This window comes from Strix uralensis, chromosome 12 (genome assembly GCF_047716275.1).
Source record: "Strix uralensis isolate ZFMK-TIS-50842 chromosome 12, bStrUra1, whole genome shotgun sequence".
Classification (NCBI taxonomy): domain Eukaryota; kingdom Metazoa; phylum Chordata; class Aves; order Strigiformes; family Strigidae; genus Strix; species Strix uralensis.
The window spans coordinates 19,655,720-19,678,302 of NC_133983.1; the positions used below are offsets into that span (position 1 = coordinate 19,655,720).

General features: G+C 40.7%; 1 protein-coding gene and 1 long non-coding RNA gene across 2 annotated transcripts; one reads left to right on the forward strand and one right to left on the reverse strand.

The window, feature by feature from the left end:
* Window positions 1-1,130: 1,130 nt before the first annotated feature.
* ATMIN (ATM interactor) lies at window positions 1,131-16,386 on the forward strand. The gene is made up of 4 exons (XM_074881282.1): window positions 1,131-1,366; window positions 6,695-6,820; window positions 7,743-7,942; window positions 8,923-16,386. The coding sequence occupies exons 1-4, from the start codon at window positions 1,136-1,138 to the stop codon at window positions 10,751-10,753; spliced, it is 2,388 nt and encodes a 795-aa protein (XP_074737383.1). The 5' UTR covers window positions 1,131-1,135; the 3' UTR covers window positions 10,754-16,386.
* Window positions 8,765-14,096, reverse strand: LOC141948611 (uncharacterized). The gene is made up of 4 exons (XR_012630515.1): window positions 14,059-14,096; window positions 13,065-13,092; window positions 11,763-11,897; window positions 8,765-8,930 (listed from the first exon to the last, which is right to left on the reverse strand). It is a non-coding gene; the product is annotated as an uncharacterized LOC141948611 (long non-coding RNA).
* Window positions 16,387-22,583: the final 6,197 nt, after the last annotated feature.

Genomic DNA, 22,583 nt, shown 5'->3' on the forward strand with positions numbered 1-22,583 from the left:
ATTTTTGGTTTGGTTTGTTTTTCAGCATCTCTAGGTAACTTGCACATAAAAAAGTTAGTTTAGGACCATCTGCTAGTGATACATATTTAGGACTTCCACTTTTGTGATTTAAATGTTCCGTTTGACAAAATACTTAAGGTGATGTTAGGATTCTGAAACAATTCCAGGCTTTGTGTGATACACAGAATGTGTGATGGACATTAAGAGGACATAATCTCTCTCACTTATACCCTCACTGAGCCTTCTAGGAGTCAGATCCATTAGACTGCAGTCTGCACTTCACTCTGTGCAACTTTTTCTTCCTAATGCTCTCTCCCAAGCAACTTAAATGCCTGAGCCAATAATGATTTACTGTAAAGTTCCAAAATACTCTACAACATTGTGAGTACCTGGCCTAATGCCTGTTTCTGCCTCATTTCTGGGAAAGGCAGCCTCCATCCTCTTTTTAACAACTGAAAAGTGTATCTGAAAATTAGAGACCAACATTTCATCTCTAACTTCCTGTAACCAGGCCCTTACAGGAACTGGGCAGCACTTCCAGGCGAGCAGGCGTGTGTCTGTTACTGGGGAGCAGCCCTGCCTGCGGAGGAGAGGAGAGGGGCTGGACAAGGAACGCGAGGCCCCAGCACAGCCTGGGAGCTGTATGCATCACCTCGCTCTTCCCCAGTGAACGCTATCATATATATATTTTTTTTTTCCTTTAACTAGCCACGCTCTAGGGGGAAAAGCTGTGTGTTGTTTCACTGGTTCTTTAAAATGCAAGTCTGCATCAGTAAATCAATGCAAAACAGGCGATGTGTAGGGGGGATGCCCCAGCCCCATCTACCCCGGGGAGGGCAGCGGGGCGAAGGCTGGCACAAGCGCTTTTTCACACGCTCCAGCTCCATGCGCGGTTTGATAGCGACACCGCGATTCGCTCTCTCTCTTTTTTTTTTTTTTTTTCCCCCCCCCGTGGAAGCTTTCACCCTTTCCTTCCCCCGCCTCCCCCCCAGCGCCCCGGCCGCCGCCGCAGCTCGCAGCGGGACGCTGACGTCGGGGGGCGGGGCCGGGCCGCGCGCCTGCTGAATATTCAAGAGCGGCAATGACTATTGGCGGCCGCCCCCGGAAGTGGGGGGGCCGAGCAGCTGACAGCAACATGGCGGCGGCGGCAGCAGCCGGGCGGCGTGGCGGGGGGTTGGGGCGGCCCCCGGCGCCGGCGCCTGTGCCCGTGGGGGACCTGCCGCCCGCCGGCGAGCTGGTGCGGCCCTCGGTGACAGAGCTGTCCCAAGTGAGGACCAACATCCTGTGCACGGTGCCCGGCTGCGGCAAGGTGCTGCCCAACAGCCCGGCCCTCAACATGCACCTGAGCAAGGCCCACCCGGTCCAGGTACCGCCGCTGCCCCGACTCGGGCCCGCCGCGCGGTGAGGCGAGGCCGGCCCCGCCGCCCCCCTCCTGCTCAGCCCCGCGGGAGCCGGGGGGGTGGGGGGGTGCCCCGCCCCTCACCTCTCACCCCTCACCTTGGTCTACGGGGCTCTGTAATGGCGCAGCTCCTTCTTCCGCTCCGGGCCGAAGTCCCCGGGGCCACCGCAGGGCCCTGCCCGAGGGCCGGCCTCGCCCGTCAGGCCCTGCCGCCTGGGCCTCCTGCCCCGGTCCCTGCCCCGCTGCGAGGAGTCGCCCCGAGCCCCCGCGGGTGGGGGGATCCGCTCCCGCTCGGCGGGAAGGCGAAGCCCCTTGGGGCCTGGGAGGGGGGGGCCGGGGGCGGCCGGGGGCCGCGTCTGCAGCGCTTGCTGTGCTGCGGTGTACTTTGTGGAGCGGAGTATGACTGATGGGGGGCTATTCCAGGTGGGCATTACCAGGCGTTTCTCGTTGTCTCTGGTCCGAATCGCCCCCACGTGAAAAGCGTGTGCGAGTGTATGTATAAATACACGAGTGTGTGCGTGTGCACGGTCCGACCAGTCGTACTGAGAATTCCACTGAAATCACTCATAGAAAATAACCAATTTTGTACCCGTGTTAAACATAACTAAGGCAGTTAAAAGTTCTCCAGGACTCAGTTTCTGTTATTTCATTTGCTTATTGCTTATCTTTCTGCAGTAAGACATTATAGCCCCACTTGTGAGGTGCTATGCAAACATACTGCGTTTCCTACCCTGAGCAGTTGGCAAGCCACCGTAATCCAAACGCCGAGTGCTGTTATGCTGGGGTTTTTGTTTGTTTTTTAAAAATGTCTGTGAGCCAAAAAAAACCTAGATGGATGCCATTTTGGAAACAAGCCCTCATTACCATAGTACTCCTGAGAAAACGGCAGCATGTTCGGGGGGGAGGAGAGCCACAGTTCAGCAGCATATCTTTGAGTGTGGGACTTTCAGAAAGATATCCTTACTTTTCGCAAAATCATAATGCCAAGTGTGTGAGGACAAATCCTATTCCTGGAAAACTTCAAGCACAGCATTCATAGCTGCATCCTGAAAATGCAGCCCCAGTGGGCAAACAATAAACATACTTGTTTTGTGAAATGGCTAATTACAGAATCAAGCGCGTGTTACGGATGATCGTTTGTGATGAACAAAAGGAAACAGGCTCAAGCATACTTGCAATCTCCTATCTCTGATTATTTCATCTCTTAATGTGCGCTGGCAACTTCTGTGTGTGTTACGTATTGTATCTCCTATGCGTGGAGGTACAACAGAAGTTGGAAACGTTCAGTCAGGTCCAGCAGATAGTTGTTTTGGTTGTGAGCTTGTGCTCTGAGCGTACGCAGCAGTCAGCGAGGACTGCAGCTAGTGGGTTGTATAACTCATGTTTGGGGTGTGATGGGTGAGGAAATGCTGCTTTCTCACCAACTGCCTCGGTAGCTATTAGGTGTTGGTGCCTTGTAGAATAATATTTCATACACCTAATTACTAAATCTTGTGATAGCTTGGATACATACTGAAACATGGATGGATGCAGATTTTTCAGGAACATCTGACTTATTCCAGGGGCATTGTAATTGAGAGTAAAATGATATTGGAAAATGTCTTCAGTATTATGGACAGCTTGAGAATGCATCTTGAATGAAAGGATAAAGATATGAAGGCAAAAAGATACAGATCTAGGTGTGTGTTACTCTGTTTCTCCAGGAAGAGATGAACTTGGTCTAGTATTTTAGTATTAGTATTTCCTTTTAAGAGATAACTGATTCCCCAGACAAAAAGAATTCAGTGGATTGCATTTTAAGTGAAACATGAGGAATTAGTGAAGAGGCAACTTTACAAATGAGATTGTAAGAAGCTATTGGGGAAGGAGAAAACATAGTAGTGCTGAAGAGAAGGGAGGCTGACTTGGTTAATTTTCATTAATAAAAATAGCAGCAATAGGATCTTCTGATACCAAAAACTGTGAGGTATTGTTGCTGCAGAGGAAGGATGTTTACATAGGACAGCAAGATTATCCTGTAAAAACAGAATCAAGTGCAGTAGTACAAGGTTATAGTCTTGTGAAGTGATAACAAAAACATTTGATCAGCCCTAGTTTGTAACAAATAACTGAGATGAGAAACACTTGCAAAAGCTATTTAGTCATATGTGTATGAGCATTTAGGGTAATGCTGCTGTGAGAAGGGCAGTCCTAAAATATGTCAGAAGGATATTCTCTGTCACTGTTGTAGGGTAGGAATCTGATTCAAATAAGCTAAAATGAACCCAGAAGAGGTGTAGAAAAGGGCTGCTAAGGGTGATGAATGGCAAGTGTGTCTGACAAAGGGAAATTAGAAGAATTTGGCTTCTTTGTCCTAACAGAAGAAGATATGATGAAGTGTTGATATATAAATGTTTGTTTCTGGCTCCTTAGCTCAAATAAGCCAATAAAAAATGAGAACAGTGGGTATAAACTGGCACTTTAATATATTAGACTTGAAATTTTTAAAATTTCTTTTGTCTGTATTATTTTATGGGTGGAAGGGGAAGACTTCTGTGTAGTTTAAAAATGAAGCTAGAGGAGTTCCTGAAAGGAGAAGATTCTGTGGATTCCTATGATAGCAGGGAGGCTGTAGTCAGTGGTGGACTGGAAAGGGTAGCTTACCCTTGGGGTGTGTTACCCAAATTGAACTACCACAATAGTTTTTATAATAAGAATAAATGCACTTCTCTCTGCTATTTAGTAAAGAAATGCATGATCTGCTGCTGCTGCAAAAAAGTTTTAAATAATTGGCTACAGTCTAACTTACTGTTTTAAATTAATCCTTTGGAGTAAGCCTTTCTGTGCAGGAAAGCAAGATGTCACTAAGTTCACCTTGACTAAATCAGTAGTGAGGATTGTTACTTCCCAGTTTCTGTGTTGTTGCCACAAGCCTGGTCCAAATGTCAGTATTCCCTACAATACAAGTGTCTGCGTTGTGAGAAGTTAATTTAACAAATATCTACCAGTAATTGTGGTGGGTGGCTATTATAGAAACATGGGGAGTAAAATCAGACATACAAGGAAAAGACTTGTGAGAACTGCTGAAATATGACTGGCCAGACAGGTTTTTGATATGTAAGATTAACCATTTAGAGCCAGGAGGACTTTGAAGATGGTCAAAACAAGATTACTGTCTGGATAGGGTTACTTATATGTGTGGAGTATCTCTCAACTTGCCTGTGATCTGTGCCTTGAAAGTCTATGTTCCAGCTGTTAAAAAATGTCTTCTCATGTTTTTATAGCTTTTAAACACTTGGTGTTATTCTGTACCTTTGTACTTAGGTAGTTTTAAATAACCTGACTGTGGTTCACCTGTTAAGTGCCTGAACATTTTTCCCATGTTGATCTGGCATTTGTTGGGTTGTGACATTAAATACAACACACTTTGAATAACTTCTTACTTACAAATAAGTAACTCCCAGGGACCAAACATAGCTTTGACTTAAAGGCATTTATTTTTTTCTCCTGAAGACTTTGAGACTGGCATCTGGTCAAAGTGTTTCAGGGTAGACTCAGGGTTAAAAAGTGTAATTGGGGGTAGTGGGGCTGGAACAACTAGATTTCTTTGAGTCATATTTCTGGTTTGGGCAGTGGCTCTAGGAGGTGCAAAAATAATCACAGTAATTATTCAGCAGAGATAAAACAGGCCTGTTTATGAATGGTTTGTCCATGGGGAAAACTGCTGCACATAGAGATGCTTAGAAGGTTAAAACTCCCTTTTTAGAGAATTATTCCAGGTTTTCTAGTTGAAATGGCAGCTGATCATTTTGGTCCAGAGGCTCTAAACTTTGCTTCTTTGCGTATGGTATGTCATTAACGAACTTGCGGCAGTGTCAGCAAGTAGCGGTGTTGAGTGTGTGGAAATGTAACTGAAATATTGCTTGAAGGGACTACATTTTACACAGAGTATCTTCGACTGAGAGATGATTTGAGGAAAAACAAAATGATTGAAGTGTCCCACTCATCTGCTTCATAGTATTCCTGAAGTGCAAATGAATACTTCAAAAGCCAGGCACTAGTAGCTCAGAACAGAGTTGTTGGGCTGTGCCCAACTGTAGCTAGGTAAGAAGCAGGAGGGTGAGCAGTGAACCCCTTTGTGTTTTGGCAGCCGTGGTACATACTTTGTTTCCTTCACGGGGGAGGACTGTTGCACTTTGTATCTACATTTATGTTTGGTCTAACCTGTGTAAACACAAAGCAGCTAGAGATCTGCCCTAAGAAGGTTAGGGAGTGACTGGTGTAAAATCAACATTCTGTCACTTACTGTGCTTACTGTCACTGCCGTCATGCCAAGGAAAATCAGGTGCAGAGCTCAAAACAGGGCATGCTCCAGTAACTGGCTCTGGGGACTTGGTTGGCCTCCTGCTCAGTCTCAGGATGTAAGGAGACTCACAGCTACTCCGGGTGTCAGATTTTTAATAGTTCACTTTTAATTTTTTCTTAGACACAGATACTTGGTGTTTCCACCAAGACTCTTTCAGACAGGGTATGTCTAGGGGGATATGTCTTGTCTGGTTTCCATGGCTATGTCCTCAATAGGAATAGGTTCTATGTGGTTGAACAATCTGGACAATCCCACCAGTGTGTCCTTTTCATATGTATTTTGAGGTCCTCTGAGCAAGTTATGTTGCTTGCTTCTGTTTACGTGTGAGTGAGGCAGATCACATGGAAGGTGCAGGTATGCCTGTCATTTAAGGTTTGGAGGTTCAGAATTAGCATACCAGTTGTTAGTTTCATAGACTTAAGTGAGATTTGGTTTATGATCTGAATTAAGTGGCAGAGTGTGCTTGGCATTTTTCATTTTATTACAAGTAAAGTCTAAGTAGTGCCAACAGCATTCCAGCGTCAGGGAAGTGTTCTGTTACAGTGTGTGGCTAATTTTAATGGAGCTTCAAGTAGCCTGTGCTACTAACAAGTAAAACCACATTGAATGGGAAGTGTGGTGTAGTATCTGTAGGGAAAGGGGTTTTGCTCAAATAACACAAAAGGCAATTATAATTGGCTTGGGGCAGCAAGTACTTTGGTAAAAGTAAATAGTACAGTACCACTACTCTGTAGAGCTTGTAATTTCACTTGGTAATTTTGATGGTATGTTTGCACAGTAGAATCCACATAGGTGGAAAACTCCATTTGAACTTTAAAATCACTTGGGAAAGTGCCTTCCGCTCATGGAGGTGTGTAAACTTAGTGAGCTAAAGTTGATGTGTATTTTGAATATTGTCTTTAATACACAAACCTGTAGAATTGTCAACTTCTCAATTGGTTCTTTTTCAGGATGGAAAAATTAATGCACCAATAAGGAAGGGTTTGAAAACTTCACAGAAATTCTACTGCTGCCCTATTGAAGGCTGCCCTAGAGGACCAAACAGACCATTTTCCCAATTTTCTCTTGTAAAACAGGTATTCCTATTTCCTACGGTATTTTTATACTGATTTAGTCCTGACTGTCTCTACTCCAGAGTGTGCACTTTTGCATTCCAATATGAGCAAAGCCTCTCAGCATATATCCAGAAGTTGTATGCAGAAACTCCACATGGGCATATGGTTAATGAATTTGCATGTTGATGTTAGCAGACTTGAACCTTTTGATTAGGCAGATGCCAGTATGTTCTGCTAAACTAGAAGATAGCCCCTTTCTACAAATTAAAAAGATGGAGAAAGATCAAAGAGGGAAAAAAAATGACAGTAGCAACCAATAAGGGTTTAAAATGTGGCTGATGCTTTTAAACTGCTTTTTCAGATGGTCAAGAATTAAGAGTTTTTCTCTGCTTTAGTATCAAAATGCATTTGTTTACTATTTACCTGTTTAAGAAAACATGTAAGACTTGTTTTGGCATGAATGAGTGAAAAAAGCACTCTTCTGCTGTTGGTTACCTGTGCTAAGCTGGGGAGACCTTAGGAGATGAGTAGCTACCCCTTGGTGTTTGCTCTGAAGGTGACCTGTTTGAATTGAGACTGTTTGCTCAGTTGTAGATTTTCAGGAGTGTGCACGTGTTGCAACATACACTTACTACGCTCTTTGGCAAGATTGAGCTATAGTTTTGTTAATGTCCATAGAAAACTTCCAGTAGCATTAGGACACATAAATGTTTATCTGTGTTTTAAGATGCAAATAGCACAAGCAGATTTGCAAACTTTAAATTCTTTTTGTTGATTTCTTTAAGCTTGTAACTTATTCCTAATGAGACTTAAAAAAAATTTAATTCTACTCAAGGCTATTTAACAACAAAAAAAAAGTAAATATTAATGTCTCCCCTAAAGATTATTTTCTTTTTTTTTTGTCTTAGCTGAAGGCTAATATACTTTTCATTGTGTATTCTAGCACTTTATGAAAATGCATGCAGAAAAGAAGCACAAATGTGATAAATGTAGTAACTCCTATGGTACAGAATGGTATTTGAAACGGCACATAGAGGTCTGTGGCAAGACTTTCCAGTGTACTTGTGGGTGCCCTTATGCCAGCAGAACAGCATTACTGTCTCATATTTACAGAACTGGCCATGAAATTCCTGCAGAACACAGGTAAAAGTGAAGCAGTTAAGTAACGATGCCTACATTCATCACCAGGTCCTCTGTCTCCCATGTACTAGCTTTTTGTCTCCTTTCTGTTGATTAAATTGGAAATAGACTCCCATTGTTTTAGCTGTAAAGCAGTTTGCAGTTTCTTTGTTCTGTTGCTTTTAGTAGTTTCTGTTTTGTTGAAGGCAACGATGATTGTCTGATCAATAAGATCAGATTTCCACACATAAAACAAGAAGTACTGATAAAACTGCACTGCATGGCATAAACACTAGCAGTTCTTGTTGCACCTGCTTTTACAGTTCTGTGAGAGTAGAGATGATTTGGAAATATTTATAGGTGGTAACTGTGGTGTGGAATACAGTTCAGTTTATTTTATAGTCTAGTCGTCTTTGCAAGTGTTAGTGGATTATTTTTTTTTAAATGCCTATATATGCATGTTTAGATTTATAGTTGTCATACTGTGTACATATATTTCATAAAGGGTGATCTGTTTCCTGAGGCCTAGCCTGTCTGTCTTTGAGATTCAACTGCTGCAAAACTAAGTTTTGTGTGAAGGAGTGTATCTTCAGTTTCCATGAGAAATCTTTACCTGGACACTAATTTTGCACTGTCCCTTCAATGCTCAGTCTGGGTTAGCATCAAAGTAACAAATTAAACATCTTCAAATGTTCAAATGTTCAAATGTTCAAAAAAGAGTGCTTAATGTACAAGGGGGAAGAAACTGTCTAAACTTCACCTCCATTTAGAAAGAGGTCTCCATAAAAGAGAGAACCCTTTTTCTTTAAGTGGGAGAGTGAGGGATGAAATTCTAAAAAACTGAAGTTTGTGGAGTCTTTTTATGTTTTAATCAGGATTAGTTGTCTTCTCGTATCCAACCTTATCTGTGACTTCAGTTTATATTTTCAATGCAGTGACTCAAAAGAATGGAAGGCAGATGTTTTGTGCTTGAAAGGAGTATAAATTATTGATCTCGTTCACAGGGATCCTCCTAGTAAGAAAAGGAAAATGGAAACCTCCGTACATAATCAGCAGCTGGCAGAGAAAGCAAATGAAGCATTCATCAGTACACGCAATAATAATCCTGGCACTCAGGAACTGGAGTCCTCTGAAGTGAAACTAGTGGCCTCTCTTGAAGGCTCCTGCAGTTCTAACTTCACAAACCAAATGCAGCCAAGAAGTACACCGAAGATGCTTTTACCAAAGCCCAAGGTGGCTTTGGTTAAACTTCCAGTGATGCAGCTTGCTCACTTGCCTATATATGTATCTGCAACAGACTCTTCTGTCAAACCTGCTGTAGTGGCTGTTGATAATCAAGGTTCAGTTGTAAGTACTGTTCATTTATTGCCTCAATCTATAGGAATTCTGATTCCAGCACTGGAGGCAGAAACACTTGTATTTAAAGATAGTATGCCTGTTTCAAAAGTGACAAATTCTGGTGATCATGAACCAGTAAGTACTGGTGTACAAGTTGAGCTGGATAAGTTTACATCGAATAACACAGGGCAAGAGCTGGGGAATGTTTGTCACAAGAATAAAATTTCTTCAATAAATATACAGACTGACTTATCTTGTATTTCACAGAACTTTGTACCAGCTGCAGCCTGGACTCCCAATTCTTCTGTATCCTCTTGCTCTCAGACAGACCTGTCATTCAGTTCACAGGTTTCGTTACCCATCAGTGTGCAAACACAGACGCTGCTGCCTGCTTCCAAACTGACTTCATCCATAGCTGCTCAGACTGACGCTTTCAGTCAGGTTTGTTTTCCAACGTGTGGCATTTCTAGAGAGACTCAGACCAGTAGGACACAGGACTCTCTTGATGGAAGAGTGCAAATGGACCAGGCTGTAATGTGCGGTGATATCTTTGACAATGTTCATTCATCATATAATGTTTCTACTCACATTGAACTTCCAGAAAACAATTTAATGCCTGCAAATATAGATCAAACCTTGCTGCAAAGGAGTACTTGTAAGAGCCTGAATCAAGATACGGTGAAGTCTGAATCCCTTATCAGCTTCAATACACAGACTAATATACTTCCACCTCAAAATACAATGGATAATCAAACCCAGACAATGGACCTACTAAGTGATCTGGAAAACATCTTTTCAGGAAACATGTCTGGCCAGACACTGGATAATCGTGGCCTTTTGTCCGAGACAAGTTCTAATGCTGACACGCATCTGCCATCTGGTCCATCACAGAGCACGGGAATAGACTTTGACATCGAAGAGTTCTTTTCAGCATCCAATATCCAAACTCAGACTGAAGAGAGTGAGCTTGGTACCCTAAACTCTGAGCCAGTTTTGGAGTCATTGGACATTGAAACTCAGACTGATTTCTTATTTTCAGACAGTGCCACTCAATCATATAGCTGCCGAGGAAATTCTAACTTCTTAGGTTTGGAGATGTTTGATACACAGACGCAGACAGACTTGAATTTCTTTTTGGACAGTAATACCCATCTGCCTTTAGGAAGTATTCTGAAGCAGTCTAGTTTCTCCATGAGTACTGACTCATCTGATACAGAAACCCAGACAGAAGTATATCTAGCTACTAAAAATACGCCTACTCAGAATATTGAAAGCAAAGTCCAGCTCAGTAGCACTGAAACACAAACTATGGATAGCTGCTTTGAGAACCTAGGGAGTTTATTCCTTACCAGCAATGAGACACAGACAGCAATGGATGACTTTCTTCTGGCTGACTTAGCCTGGAATACAATGGAGTCCCAGTTCAGTTCCGTAGAAACACAGACCTGTGAAGAGCTGTGCTCCTTGTTTCAGAGCTCTGACAAGCCCAGCCATTGAGTACTACGTAATATAACTGTTTCCTGTGGTTTGAAATTAAGTTATTGGGGTGGGAGAGATGGCTTGACCGAGTTAGCCACTTTGCATTATTGAATGTAGTTATCGTGAGCAGTTGGCCTAAGAGACTTTTCATGCTGAAGGTACTCTATTGAACATGTAACTACATAAGCTGTGTGTGTATAAATGGGGGGTAAGGGGGGGTTTTCACATGTTAATTATACATTTGAACCTTAAAAAAAAAAATTATGTGGTGCCTATGTTTTTTCCTCAGACTTCTTTACAAAGCTGATACTGCTTTCATTTAAACAGAAGAACTTTTTTAAGTTGTTCTCTCTCCTATATATCTATCTGTTCCTGGCTTACATACAGGGTTCCAGTGTGCTGAACCAAAACCCTGACCTGTCCAATTAAGATGCTTCCCTGAACTTATGGGGGAGGATTCTATTAGTGTAAGCTACTTCTGTTTACTTTTTTTAGTAGCTTGTATTTTAAATCCAGCATGAACATAATAAGCTGTATTGTCTTCTTTTACTTTATGCCTTCACAGCTCTTCTGCATAAGTTGGTATTTTCCACATACCTGTCCAATACACTAGAGACATACAGACTCTTGAATTGTTGAATATATTTATTATTAAAAATATGTAGAAAGCAGTACTTTTTAATTTTTTTTTTTTTCTCTTGAGTGGCACTGATGCCCTTTGAAGGGTAGGAAGAGAACTTGGAATACATAATTATAGGGAAATTTAGTATGTTGTCCATTTAGCTAGTGTAATAAATGGGACTAACATTTTAGAATCTTCAGGAGGGATTTGCTTAAATTATTTCTGTCTGTAAGATGCAAATGTTACAATGTGTGTGCCTCAAAGACTGGAATAATTTGTTTTCACTGAAATTCTCCTAGCTTTATTAAGATATAAGTTGAGAAATGTCAAACTGATTTATACCTCTATTACCTTAGCAGAAATCTTTAGAAATGGGAAATTAAATTCTCTAAAATACTCACTCACCTAGACTCCTCTTTCTGGACTTTCCGCTTCCAAAACCAACTGGAATCCGTACAACAGAGCTGGGAGATCAGCTCACAGAGCCCTTTCAGAACAGCAATGTCTTGCTTTTGCACATTGATCTGCAGCCCTCAGTTCCTGAGAACAGTCAAATTCAAACAAACTGATTTTTCAGAGAAAAAACATGACCTCTTAGAATTTTTAATGTTCATCTTGCCCCTCATACCATTGTTCGTGGTATTTTTCATTTGCATGGAAAAAAAAAAAATTAAGCCAGTTGTGAATGTACATTGAAATTTGGCCTTAACTAATTTTTATCTCTTACTATAATACCTGCAAAATGTAGGCCTCTGGTTTTGTCCTGGAGGGTTTTAGTTTCTGTTACCTTAAATGAAAAGAGATACCCCTTCATGTCAAGTTCCTGGGCCTGTAACAGACTTTACTCCTCCACTGTGAGAGGAGAGGCATTGGCTGCATATTTACTAGGCAGCCCATCAGTAAATGTGTGTCCAAGCCTTAGTTTTTGAAGACTCACTGTTTTGTGCTTCATATCCCCAACAAGGATGTGGGAGTTAAGTTACTCATCCGTTGCAGCTAGCTTGTTTTGAAAATGAGCACTGCCTTTTTTTTTTTTTTTCTCTTCCTACCACTCTTTAAATTTCCATAGTTAACACACTAATATGGTAAGCATCTCTACTTTTACTGGAAATAATCTCTTTAGATTAACCCTGAAACTCATATTTTCCTCCTGAAAAACTCCTGAAACCACAGCTGTTGTTGCCTGTTTAATTTTTCAACATTTCTAGCCGCGAGTTCAGATATTTCCAGTCTTTAGCTGAAGAAACTGCAGAAAGGAATCTTGCAGTTCCCCCCAGGATACAGTAATTGTGCTTTGGGGAAAGTTCCCCCAGGTTTCACAGTGCCTAGAGTTCTGATCTTAAAGGTGGGATATGTTAATTAAAGGAAGGCCTTGCTTGTAATTCTGTTTCTTCTGAAGATATGACTGATTCATATTTACTTGCCTCCTTTGAAAGTGGGAAATAAATGGCAAAATTAGGTTAATTTATTCTATTGCATTATTTTTCTAGTAATATTGCTTCTTCAGGTTTTAAAGTGTTTTCCCTTCTCCTTTCTTCCCCCTGGCTGGAATACCAGAGAACATCTCTTCATACATAGGCTTCTGTGTTTCCCATGTGCAAGTTGTCAGTACTGACACATGAAAGAGGAGCAGTCACTATAAATCTGGTTGGGGAAAACTGCGTTTTCCACAGCTGTAGAAGGCAGAAGTGAGAAACTGTTCATTACCTCTGAATTTAGAAAGTCGGTCTTTTTCCTGCAAGAGAAGGAATCTTGGGTGATGAGGAGCAGAATTACAGATGGCTTTGAATTGTAGCCATCTGAGAGCAGCTAGCATTTAAAGAACTTCAAAACTAATTTACAAATCGGAATGAGAATTGCTCTTACAGTGTAAGCCAAAGCTCTTAACATCAGTGACTATCAGAAAAAAAAAAGTTTGTGTGGACAGAATCTTACAATGTACACGTTACTCATTTATTGTACTTTGTAATTAAAAGTACTCATGAGCTTTGTGTGTTTTATTAGAACATGCAAATACCATTCCCTTCCCTCATCCAGTGGGTTTAAAATAGCTTGAACTTTAATTAGGTGAACACAGTACTACAACATGAAATTATTTATTGAAAGTGCAGTATTAGGAAATTATTAAATATGCCTGCATTGCCTTAGGGAAAATGGCTCATTCTGACCAAAATTAACTTCTTTCTTCACAAATTTGCTTCTCCAAATTATTCATAAAAGTCAGAAACAGGTTTGGATCCTATGTTGCTGACATACAAATGTTGCTGCATACATAAGTATTTTTGTGAAAATGTGAAGACTGCAACCGGACTTCATAGTTTGCTGAATCCCACAGTAAACCTAACGAAACATGATCTGAGATACTGCTGCTGAATATTATGGATTCTTCACATTTGAACAAACTCTTTAAAATGGCTAATTTTCTATTTTGGCCATTGTTTTAAAAATAAATTTCAGTCCAAACTATTTCTTGGTAGTACTAAAATTATACTTATCTCCCTTTTTCTGCAGTTTGTCTCTGATTTTCAAGGCAGTGTCTCTATTGTTAAGTATTGGTCAGCAGTGACTTACTACTTTGCTTATTCTCCTTTGTATCCTCTACCGCCATTTTAACTGCTATACAAGAAGTAACATCAGATTCTCCATAGCCTCTTAGCACAAATTTTTATCTGGAAGACATACTAATGTTACTTGTACTTACTCTTTGCATTTCCTGCTGAATTCTGTTATGCTGTGAGTGCTGGATCTTGATCTGGATGCCTGTGTAATGCTACTCAAAAATTGAATTGGTAGTTTTGTAGTTTCACTTGAGCTTTTCTTTAGTACATAAAAGAACGAAACAAATGAAACACAGCAAATTGGGACATGCATTCTATGAGAGCATAAGCACAAAACAGCTGAAAAATGAGAGGTCTGTCTTGTTGCCTTTCATATTTGTCACAATGCTAAAAGTTTGTATGACAGTAGATGTATGTTTCTTCTAATTTTGGCTTTATTTGCATCTGTTTCTGCTAATACACTTGTAAATACTTCTTTCTGCTTTGGGTAGGGAGGGAATCCTCCCCCAGCTCTTCATGTCAGCCTAGAGAAATTGGTAGTCTGAAATCAGAGTTTACTAACGCTACGTATTCTTAGCTATGCAAAGCTGCTTGTGTCTAGAAAATGTCTAGATATGAAATCTTATATATATGTATACTTGCAGCTGTAAATTAAACAGCTGTAAAACAAGCCTTGTGAGACCTCATCTAGTTTTGAACAATTGAATCGGTGTCTGTAACTTAATGTATGTAACTAACACTCCTTAAAAATTTTAATTCCAAGGCACATACGCAGTCATTTTTTCTGTTGAAAACAAAAGGCTGAATTTCCTTGTTAGTCATATGTACCTTAATTGTGTAGAGGCAACAACAGAACAAAGAAAGATGTCTGCCTTCTACTGTTTTAAATCCTTATCCTGCTAACACATGCTCACGCGCTTAGTCAGATCTGAATTTTTTTTTTTTTTTTTTTTTTTGGTGAGGCTGGGTAGAGATGTGAGTGTTGGCAGGATTGGGATATTAGGGTGTTAGAGTTTTTTTAATAATCTTTCAAATATAGGGTAACTCAGTAGGACTCATACATACTGAATCAACACAGGGTGCTCAACTTGCAAAAGAATACATTACTGAAATGACAACTCAGAGGTGAACCAAATGCACTTGCCTTTATCATTAAGGTTGTACAGTTTCCTGTGCTTTAATATATTTCTGTGTGTTGTTTTTTTAAACATGATCTTAATGTACAATTTGCTATTCCAAATACATTCACACCAAAATGTTGTTAACATTCTGGGCCTTGCAAGCTTTTTCATTCACGTTTGGTTTAAGGTGCTGCTATGCTTGTGTTCCTAGTAGAACAGGCCTACTGTCAGCGGACTTCCAGTAGTAACTTTATATGAACACTGTGGGGACAGGGTTGTTTCATGGTAGCAAGCATCAATGCATGGTGCAAACATGCATCTTCTGTTTCTTTTGTTGTTTTTTAACAGTTGCTGTGAATTTAAATGTGTGCTAGACGAATTTGCTGCTTAGAGCATGACTGAATTTTCTTGTTTAAAATCCCATTGCTATGCAATGAACAGAATCAAGGAACTACATCGTTCAACTCTGCATTGCCCTGCAGCCAGGTTGAGGGCATGTTTGTATCAGCGTGACTCTTCCACTTCACCAAAAATGTAATTGGACAGCCTGACACAGTGGAAACTCCTGAAGGAACTGCTGAGTTAAACAGCAGAAAGTCTTTACTTCTGATTCTTTTTCATATACTGGCTTTACAGCAGTATTGTCAACATAACTAGCAATGGAATATAATAGATGACTTGTGATGATGTGAACTGTACACTGCACAATAACTAATGCTTTACATGCATGCTTCAAGCATTTGCATGCAGAGCTAGATTGACAGTACTTCTATCTACAGATATTTACAAGTGCATCTATGATAAAGCTAGATATGAAAGACAGCTGTATTTTCTTCAGTTTACAGAACTCAACACCTGATTATGATCTAATTTAAACTTGTAATTATTTGGAATGGATTAGTAATAAATCTCATGGGTGAGTCTTTCCCAAGGCATGTGTGAGTGAATCTCAAAAAGGCTGAGAAATGTCCTTAAAATACTTTTCTTCTCATCACCAGTGGGATTTTGATCTAGTGGACAAATTGAGTTTTCAAAGGATGTCCATGTTTAATTCTTGCTATTTAAGCCAGTGAACTTAACGATGAGTGGACAAAAGCAAGCATAAATTCTGAGACAATCCCAAAGAAAGAATGTTGTCCTAGTAATTGTGAAACTTTTAAGTATATTAATGCATGCAGAGAAAACCTTGTGCCAAAATACTGTTTCATATTTCCCTCTGTTGGAAACTGAAGTGTTACGCAAAGCTACTAGTAAGTTATTCACAAGTATTGAAACGTTTTGTTCACAAACGAAGCACTTAATTTAGTCCTGTAAATTATACATATTTTGGAATAAAGTTAACTTCAATCATTTTTTGCCTTCTGTTTTAATGGCTGTGATCCCCTGCCTATAGAGGCATGGGTGGGGTACTCAGTGCCTATTGGTAAGTACCACCCATTGCTCCTTAGCACCTTACCTTTTGAAAGCTAGGTGTCTTTTGAATTGATAGAAATTTTGTAAATTAAAACTATTCTACAATGTCAGCCCTTGATCTCCAGGGGCAGCAAAAGTTTTCCTGTGTAGTCCTGCTTCTCAGTGAATCCTCGGAAGTTTAAACTGGCAACACAAATGTGTTTGGAATGTCAAGAGTCATAAACCTGAAACAAATCCACTCGAGAGGGTCTCTGCTGTAAGTGAACCTGTGCATAGACTCATGTGGACTCTGATGCATAAGGGCTGGATTCTTCTGACCAACGGCACTGAGACTGGGGGTGCACTAGTGGTGCTCCATCTCAAACCTCCAGGCAGTGCATGCAAAACTTAAAAGTCTTTAATTACCTTGTATGCACAATGGAATACCTCTGCGGTTTCAGCTCACTGACAGAGGCCTTTCTTCTACAACAGACTCTCAGGACAGGATTACTTTGCATTCTTTATCTACCCTACCATCTACCCCTCCTGTAATTTTCAAAATTTCTAGTCATAAGTAACTCAAGTAGAAATTGAACTGCATTATGATGATTAGCTTTCAAAGTATCCTACTAGAAAATTACAGTCCTCTCTAATAGCTTTTATTATTTTGCAATATTTTTTATATAACTGAGAAAATAATTTTTGCCACTATGAATATTAAAAAAAAAGCTAGTGTATGTTGACTTGAAGCATGGATCATACTTTGTCTCTTTTCTTCCTGTACAGTTCCCATGCTTAGTAGCGATCCCACCATTTTCTGTTAGTTGGAAAATATAAAATGCTGATTTCTACTGTTACCTGTCTATCTTGCATATATAATTCAGTGGGTGAACGAGCAGATGCTCCTAGTTCATCTGTACCCTTCCATCAGCTACAGTCACGCCTGGAGCATTCTCTGCTGTATAGAGGCTGCTGTTTCCAGTCCCGTCATACTCGGAGGCAATCGTTTGCACGAGGCAGTGCTCAGCCCTAGTGGTAGCAAAATATGGAAGGTACTTCCAGAGGGGAGTGTGTTGTAAGTATCTAGAAACTAAATTCCTGTTCAGAACATTTAAAATTATGAAAGAGTCAAATGTATAAGATGCTGGCTATCCTTTTAGGAATAATAGCCCTATTCCTACCATAGGGATGATTTTGCTTAGTTTAGGCTGTTATTTCAGGCTTTTCATTATTCAGAACCAGATTTGGCCCATGGACAAAAGTCAGGTACTTTGACAGACTGATCCTCATGAAACTTTCACAAATGGTAGACAGTGTAAAAGGCAGGATGAACTTTAACTCTCAATTGAGAAGAAGATAATGGCTGTTTAGAAGGGAAGCCTCATGTATTTTTGAACTACTTTCTTGTTTGCTGTTGCTGAGAATTCACTTATTTCTTCTGCTGGCAGTGAAAGCATCCCTGACCGCTTTGTGTTTAGTTCTGAATTTCCTTCACTTAAAGAAATTGCATGCTGGCAAGCTGATTGTTTTGTGTCAAAACAATGGAATTAGAGGCAGATTTTCTTTCTGGCTCCAGGATTTGACAGTGAGTCCTCTGGAATCAGTCCTTTGGAAGTTTGGACCTAAAACAGAAGGGCAAAAATGTTGATTTAACTTTCAGGTGTTCCATCATTGTATTTTTACATTGTCGACAACAGTTCCCCTTTTGCTTGTTTTGTTTTGGCACCTTGAATACAGGAAGCACTTCTAGCTGATCTAGCCCTTAAGTTTATTTCCCTTCCTGAACAGGAATGGCTTTATTCTTGAGAGACTTTACCGTAAACAAGAAGCTGCTGTTTCCTGTGCTAGAAGAACCCAGTGTATTCAAGGGCACATAATTTGATTAAGCTTACGAGGGTTTAAGTGTTGTGTATTCCTTTCTTTATGTTCTAGGCCTTTAGTTAGCAGCTTTTCTGGTCTTCTGATACAGGTCTTCTAGCAGTAATCTGCGAGGGTGGTTCTTACAAATATTATCTTGTCTCAGGTTGTAGTAAAACCTCTGTCTAATCTGTCTGATTTGACAGTTTCAAAAACCTCCGCAAAAATCTTACCTGGCATGAAACACTAGAAAACGTGGAAATAAAGTTTATAGTTTTCCCTGCAACTTTAAACATTTTTTTCTGTAGTCCTAAAGAATTTACCACCTGTCTGCAATGGCTGCAACTTGTAATTACTATAACGAACATGTTTGGCTTTACTTCCTGTTAATTGGTAATGCAGTTTATTTTTCAGTTTTCTCACTGAAGCAGCAGTATTTTCAGTTGTCTGAATGGGAGGGACTATCTTCTCTCCTAGACTATGGAAAACGTTACTAGTTTCACAGGTACATATATGTCTGAATTTTCTATTTAGTGGAAAACGGGACTGAAATAAGTATATATGGATTTATTTATCTTGGGGCTATTTGTGAAGGATGCTTCTTTTGTAGAGCTTGCATTTTATATCTAAATATGAAAAACAGGATGAGAAAATATATTACCATAGAGGGATAGGTACAAAGAAGGGAGGAAAATGGTATGTCAGAGGGTGTGTCTGTTCTGTCGGAATGATACTGCACTTATGTGACTGTAGCACCATAACTGAATAGCAGTTAGGACAAGTTACTACAACAAAAACCCCCTGTGTTTCCTGGAATTACCAACCATGATAGAGCTTGTCTCCAGACAGGCATTGGCTGAGATTTGCAGATATCCAGAGTATTGAAAGAGATAAAAGAGGCATATAGATAAAAGTATCAACTATAATGACCGATTTTTAATAGACCTTTATAACTTTTTAATAGGTTCTTTATAACTTTCCCTCTTGACTTGCAGCAAAATACCAAACAGGTACAAAATATTACTGCCATTTCAGATTGAAAAGTTTAGCTTTTGTTCTTCAGGAAGAGTCAAGGAATGCCGCAGACAGTAACGCTGTCAGCAGCCTTGTGCTGTTTGTGGCATGGGTGCGTGTTTCAGTCGCCGTTCGGCAGGTGGCACTCCTCCCTCCAGCACAGAGCTGGAGAAAAACGGTGGCCCTCTTCTAACCTCCAGTGCGACAACTCGCATACTCTGCACCTCAAGCCGATATGCCACTCTACTTAAAGATATGCTTCTTAAAGCATCGTTACATACTTTCTATACAAAACAGTGTTCTAAAAAATTTCCAGATTTCCCTAAGCAATTCCCAGGAAAATTTGTATTAGGAGACAAAGCAAACTGCTTGGAGCTGTTATTTAACACTAGCACTCAGCTCTGGCGTTCCTCTCTAGAGATCGTTTCACTTGAGTATTGGGTGAAGAGATGAAGCCATGTCATCCTTCCATTTTTTAAAGGAATAAACACATATTTAGATACATAGGATACATATTTAGATACACAGAATACATATTTAGATACATAGACTAGGTATCACCTATTTTACTGAAACTGTGCCTCTGGAAGGTGATGATTCTTTAGCTCTCATGTTGAGATACCTGAAGTTGAACACAACAAACTGATGCCAGAAAACTACTAAAAACTACATTTATGCACATTTATTACTAAAGAAATAAATCTAAAAAGACATTGAATTCCTCCATCTGTTTTAAAGTGGAAACCATATGCTATTGGGAGCCCTGCACTGGTATTATCTTTCCCTGTTCCAAATTTTTATCAAAGCGTCAAAAGAGGGGAAGGGTAAGTTGCAATAAATCTCCGTGCTGAATGCTGAATTGAACTGCAGTTACCTATGTATCTATGGAAAGACTGCTCTTTTGTTTTTTAACACAAAAGCAAAAGAGAACTTGATCTGAAAGTCTCACAGTATGAGATGAAACAAAAATCAGTGAGTATCAGAATGCACAGAATACATATTAAACAGAAACAAGCAAAGAACGCAGGATTAACAGGATTTTAAAAATTAATCTACAAGGAGTAAGAAAAAATAATTGTAAGTAATTGTCAGTCCCACCACTGTGTGCTTTCCAGGTCATTTCCATTTCTTTTAGGTGCCAAATTAGCAAGGAATGGATGCAGATGTTTGTCTGTGAAGCTCAATAGGATTTAGCACTGTTTAAGTTAAGAATATTATTAAATGCCTTGCGGAGTAGGCATGGATTTAAGAATGTTCCTAAAGTTAGGCATCGCTTCAGTGCTCAGCAGCATCAAATACCTAATTACCGTGCTAGGCTACCATAGTCATTCAGAGTGAATCTAAATGAAGAGGTTGCACTTCATCCCCGGAATAAGCTATTTAAAGCTCTAATGAATCTATCTTATGGACAGGAAGAAACTAAACCTACGTCAAAGTAATTGACATTCAGCAGCTTATAATCCTATTAATAGCATCTACAAAAACTACAACTATCCACGTTGCTCACAAGGAATTTTTTTTTTTCTTACAATCTAACAAACTTTAAAAAAAGCGTGAAATTACAATATGGAAATGCTAGGTCAGTCTGGATGGCACTGCAGCTCCCACAACGTGGCTGACTGTTAAGGAAGGTTAGTCCAGAAAGCAGTGAAACTTCCTGCAATTTTTATACATTTTCTTCCTTGACCTCAGCATACCTGTTCCTGACATTATTGGTTAAAGAGCCCTGGATGTCATCATGTTTTGAATATTAGTTTTGCTTTGTATGTGGAATCTGCATACAGGCATGATGACTGTTCTTCTTAAAATAGGATTAGAAACAGTTGAATACTTTTGTCTGATGTGCCAGTATAACTGCTCAGGATCTTCTTGCAGGAGTGAGACCTTTGTATGGCTTGAGATAAACGACAATTCATTAATTTCTATTTTTTGTCCCCTCACGTTATCATTCTCAATGTCAGCTCCTTTTTCACCCTTCTGCTCTGCTGCTCTAGCATCATGACTACAGGAAGCAATCTCAGCTTAAGTACCACTGAGCATCTTCTGAGAGATAATAGCTTTTGTATTCTTCCAAGAAGGGTCTGAAGTATCCTTGGGAGGGGCATCCTTCACAGGTGGAAGTACTTGTGAAGACTTAAAGATTCAGAGTCATTTGGATCAAGCACATTAATGTCTTTATGCCTTTCAGCTTCTAGATTTTTACATCTTGCAGGTTCCACATACAGTGTTCTTATTGGCAAGTTCTTCATCTTGGAATGCCTGAACAGTGTAACTTGTTACATATTTCCATTTTAATGCCATATGTTGTAGGACAACAGACTAGAATGGGTTGAAATCTCTTTTCTGAAGCTGTATCAGCTATGGCATCTACATTAAACTTGCCTTCCGATTTTGACTGATTTCTGGTGGTCTTGGCTGCTTCATCTATGCTGTTGTCAAGAGATTGCAGCACATCTAAGCAAAACTGGCAATTGTTGGAAGTTTAATTTGCCCTGCATTTCTTGGCTTGTTTTTACAGCTAGAAGCAGGCAAGTTGGATCAGTTTTACCCCAACCTCGCACCTGGTCATAGGGAAATATGTTAAATCTAAAACAAGCCAGAGTATTGCAAAAAGAAAAAAGTAGAAGAAATAGCCTTTGCTGATGTAACTGAATACTCATGCTATTTGTCTTTTCTTCTGAGTGCAAAATATTAAGTAAGTGTAATTTGTCACTGGTCCTGTTTTGTAACATTGCGTAGTGAAAACCCTCCTGAACTGAGAGAAGGAACCGAGGGGTTTCATAGTCCCTCCCGAGGGTGGTGGTGGTGGGGGGTGTTAGTTTTATCCCGAGGAGAACAGGTTCATCTAAGCTTTGATGCGGTCATTTGTGACAGGTGAACACTGCTCCCTCCTTCCGTATCTGGGAGGACACTTTTTTCCACCATGGGTATCAAAGCGATTATGGGAAAAAAAAATCCCCAAATCTCTATCAAATGGTTTCAAAGCGGTCAGACACGGCACTTTGACGTTCGCCACCTCCAAGCCAGCCGCCGACGTGGGCACGGGCCCCGACCCCGGCCCCCGGCCCCCAGCCCCGCCGCCTCCCCCGGGTGGCCGCCGCCCGCCCCCGGTCCGTGTCCTGCGCCGGGGCCTCCTCGGCCTCCTCCCGCTCCCCCGGGCGCTGCGCCCTGAGGCGGCGGCGGCGCCCTCCCGCCCCGGCGCCCAGCCGTTACCGCGGCAACGCGGGGGGCGCGCGGCGGGAAATGGCGGGCCGCCTCCGCCAGGCCTGTTCGTGAGGGGAAAA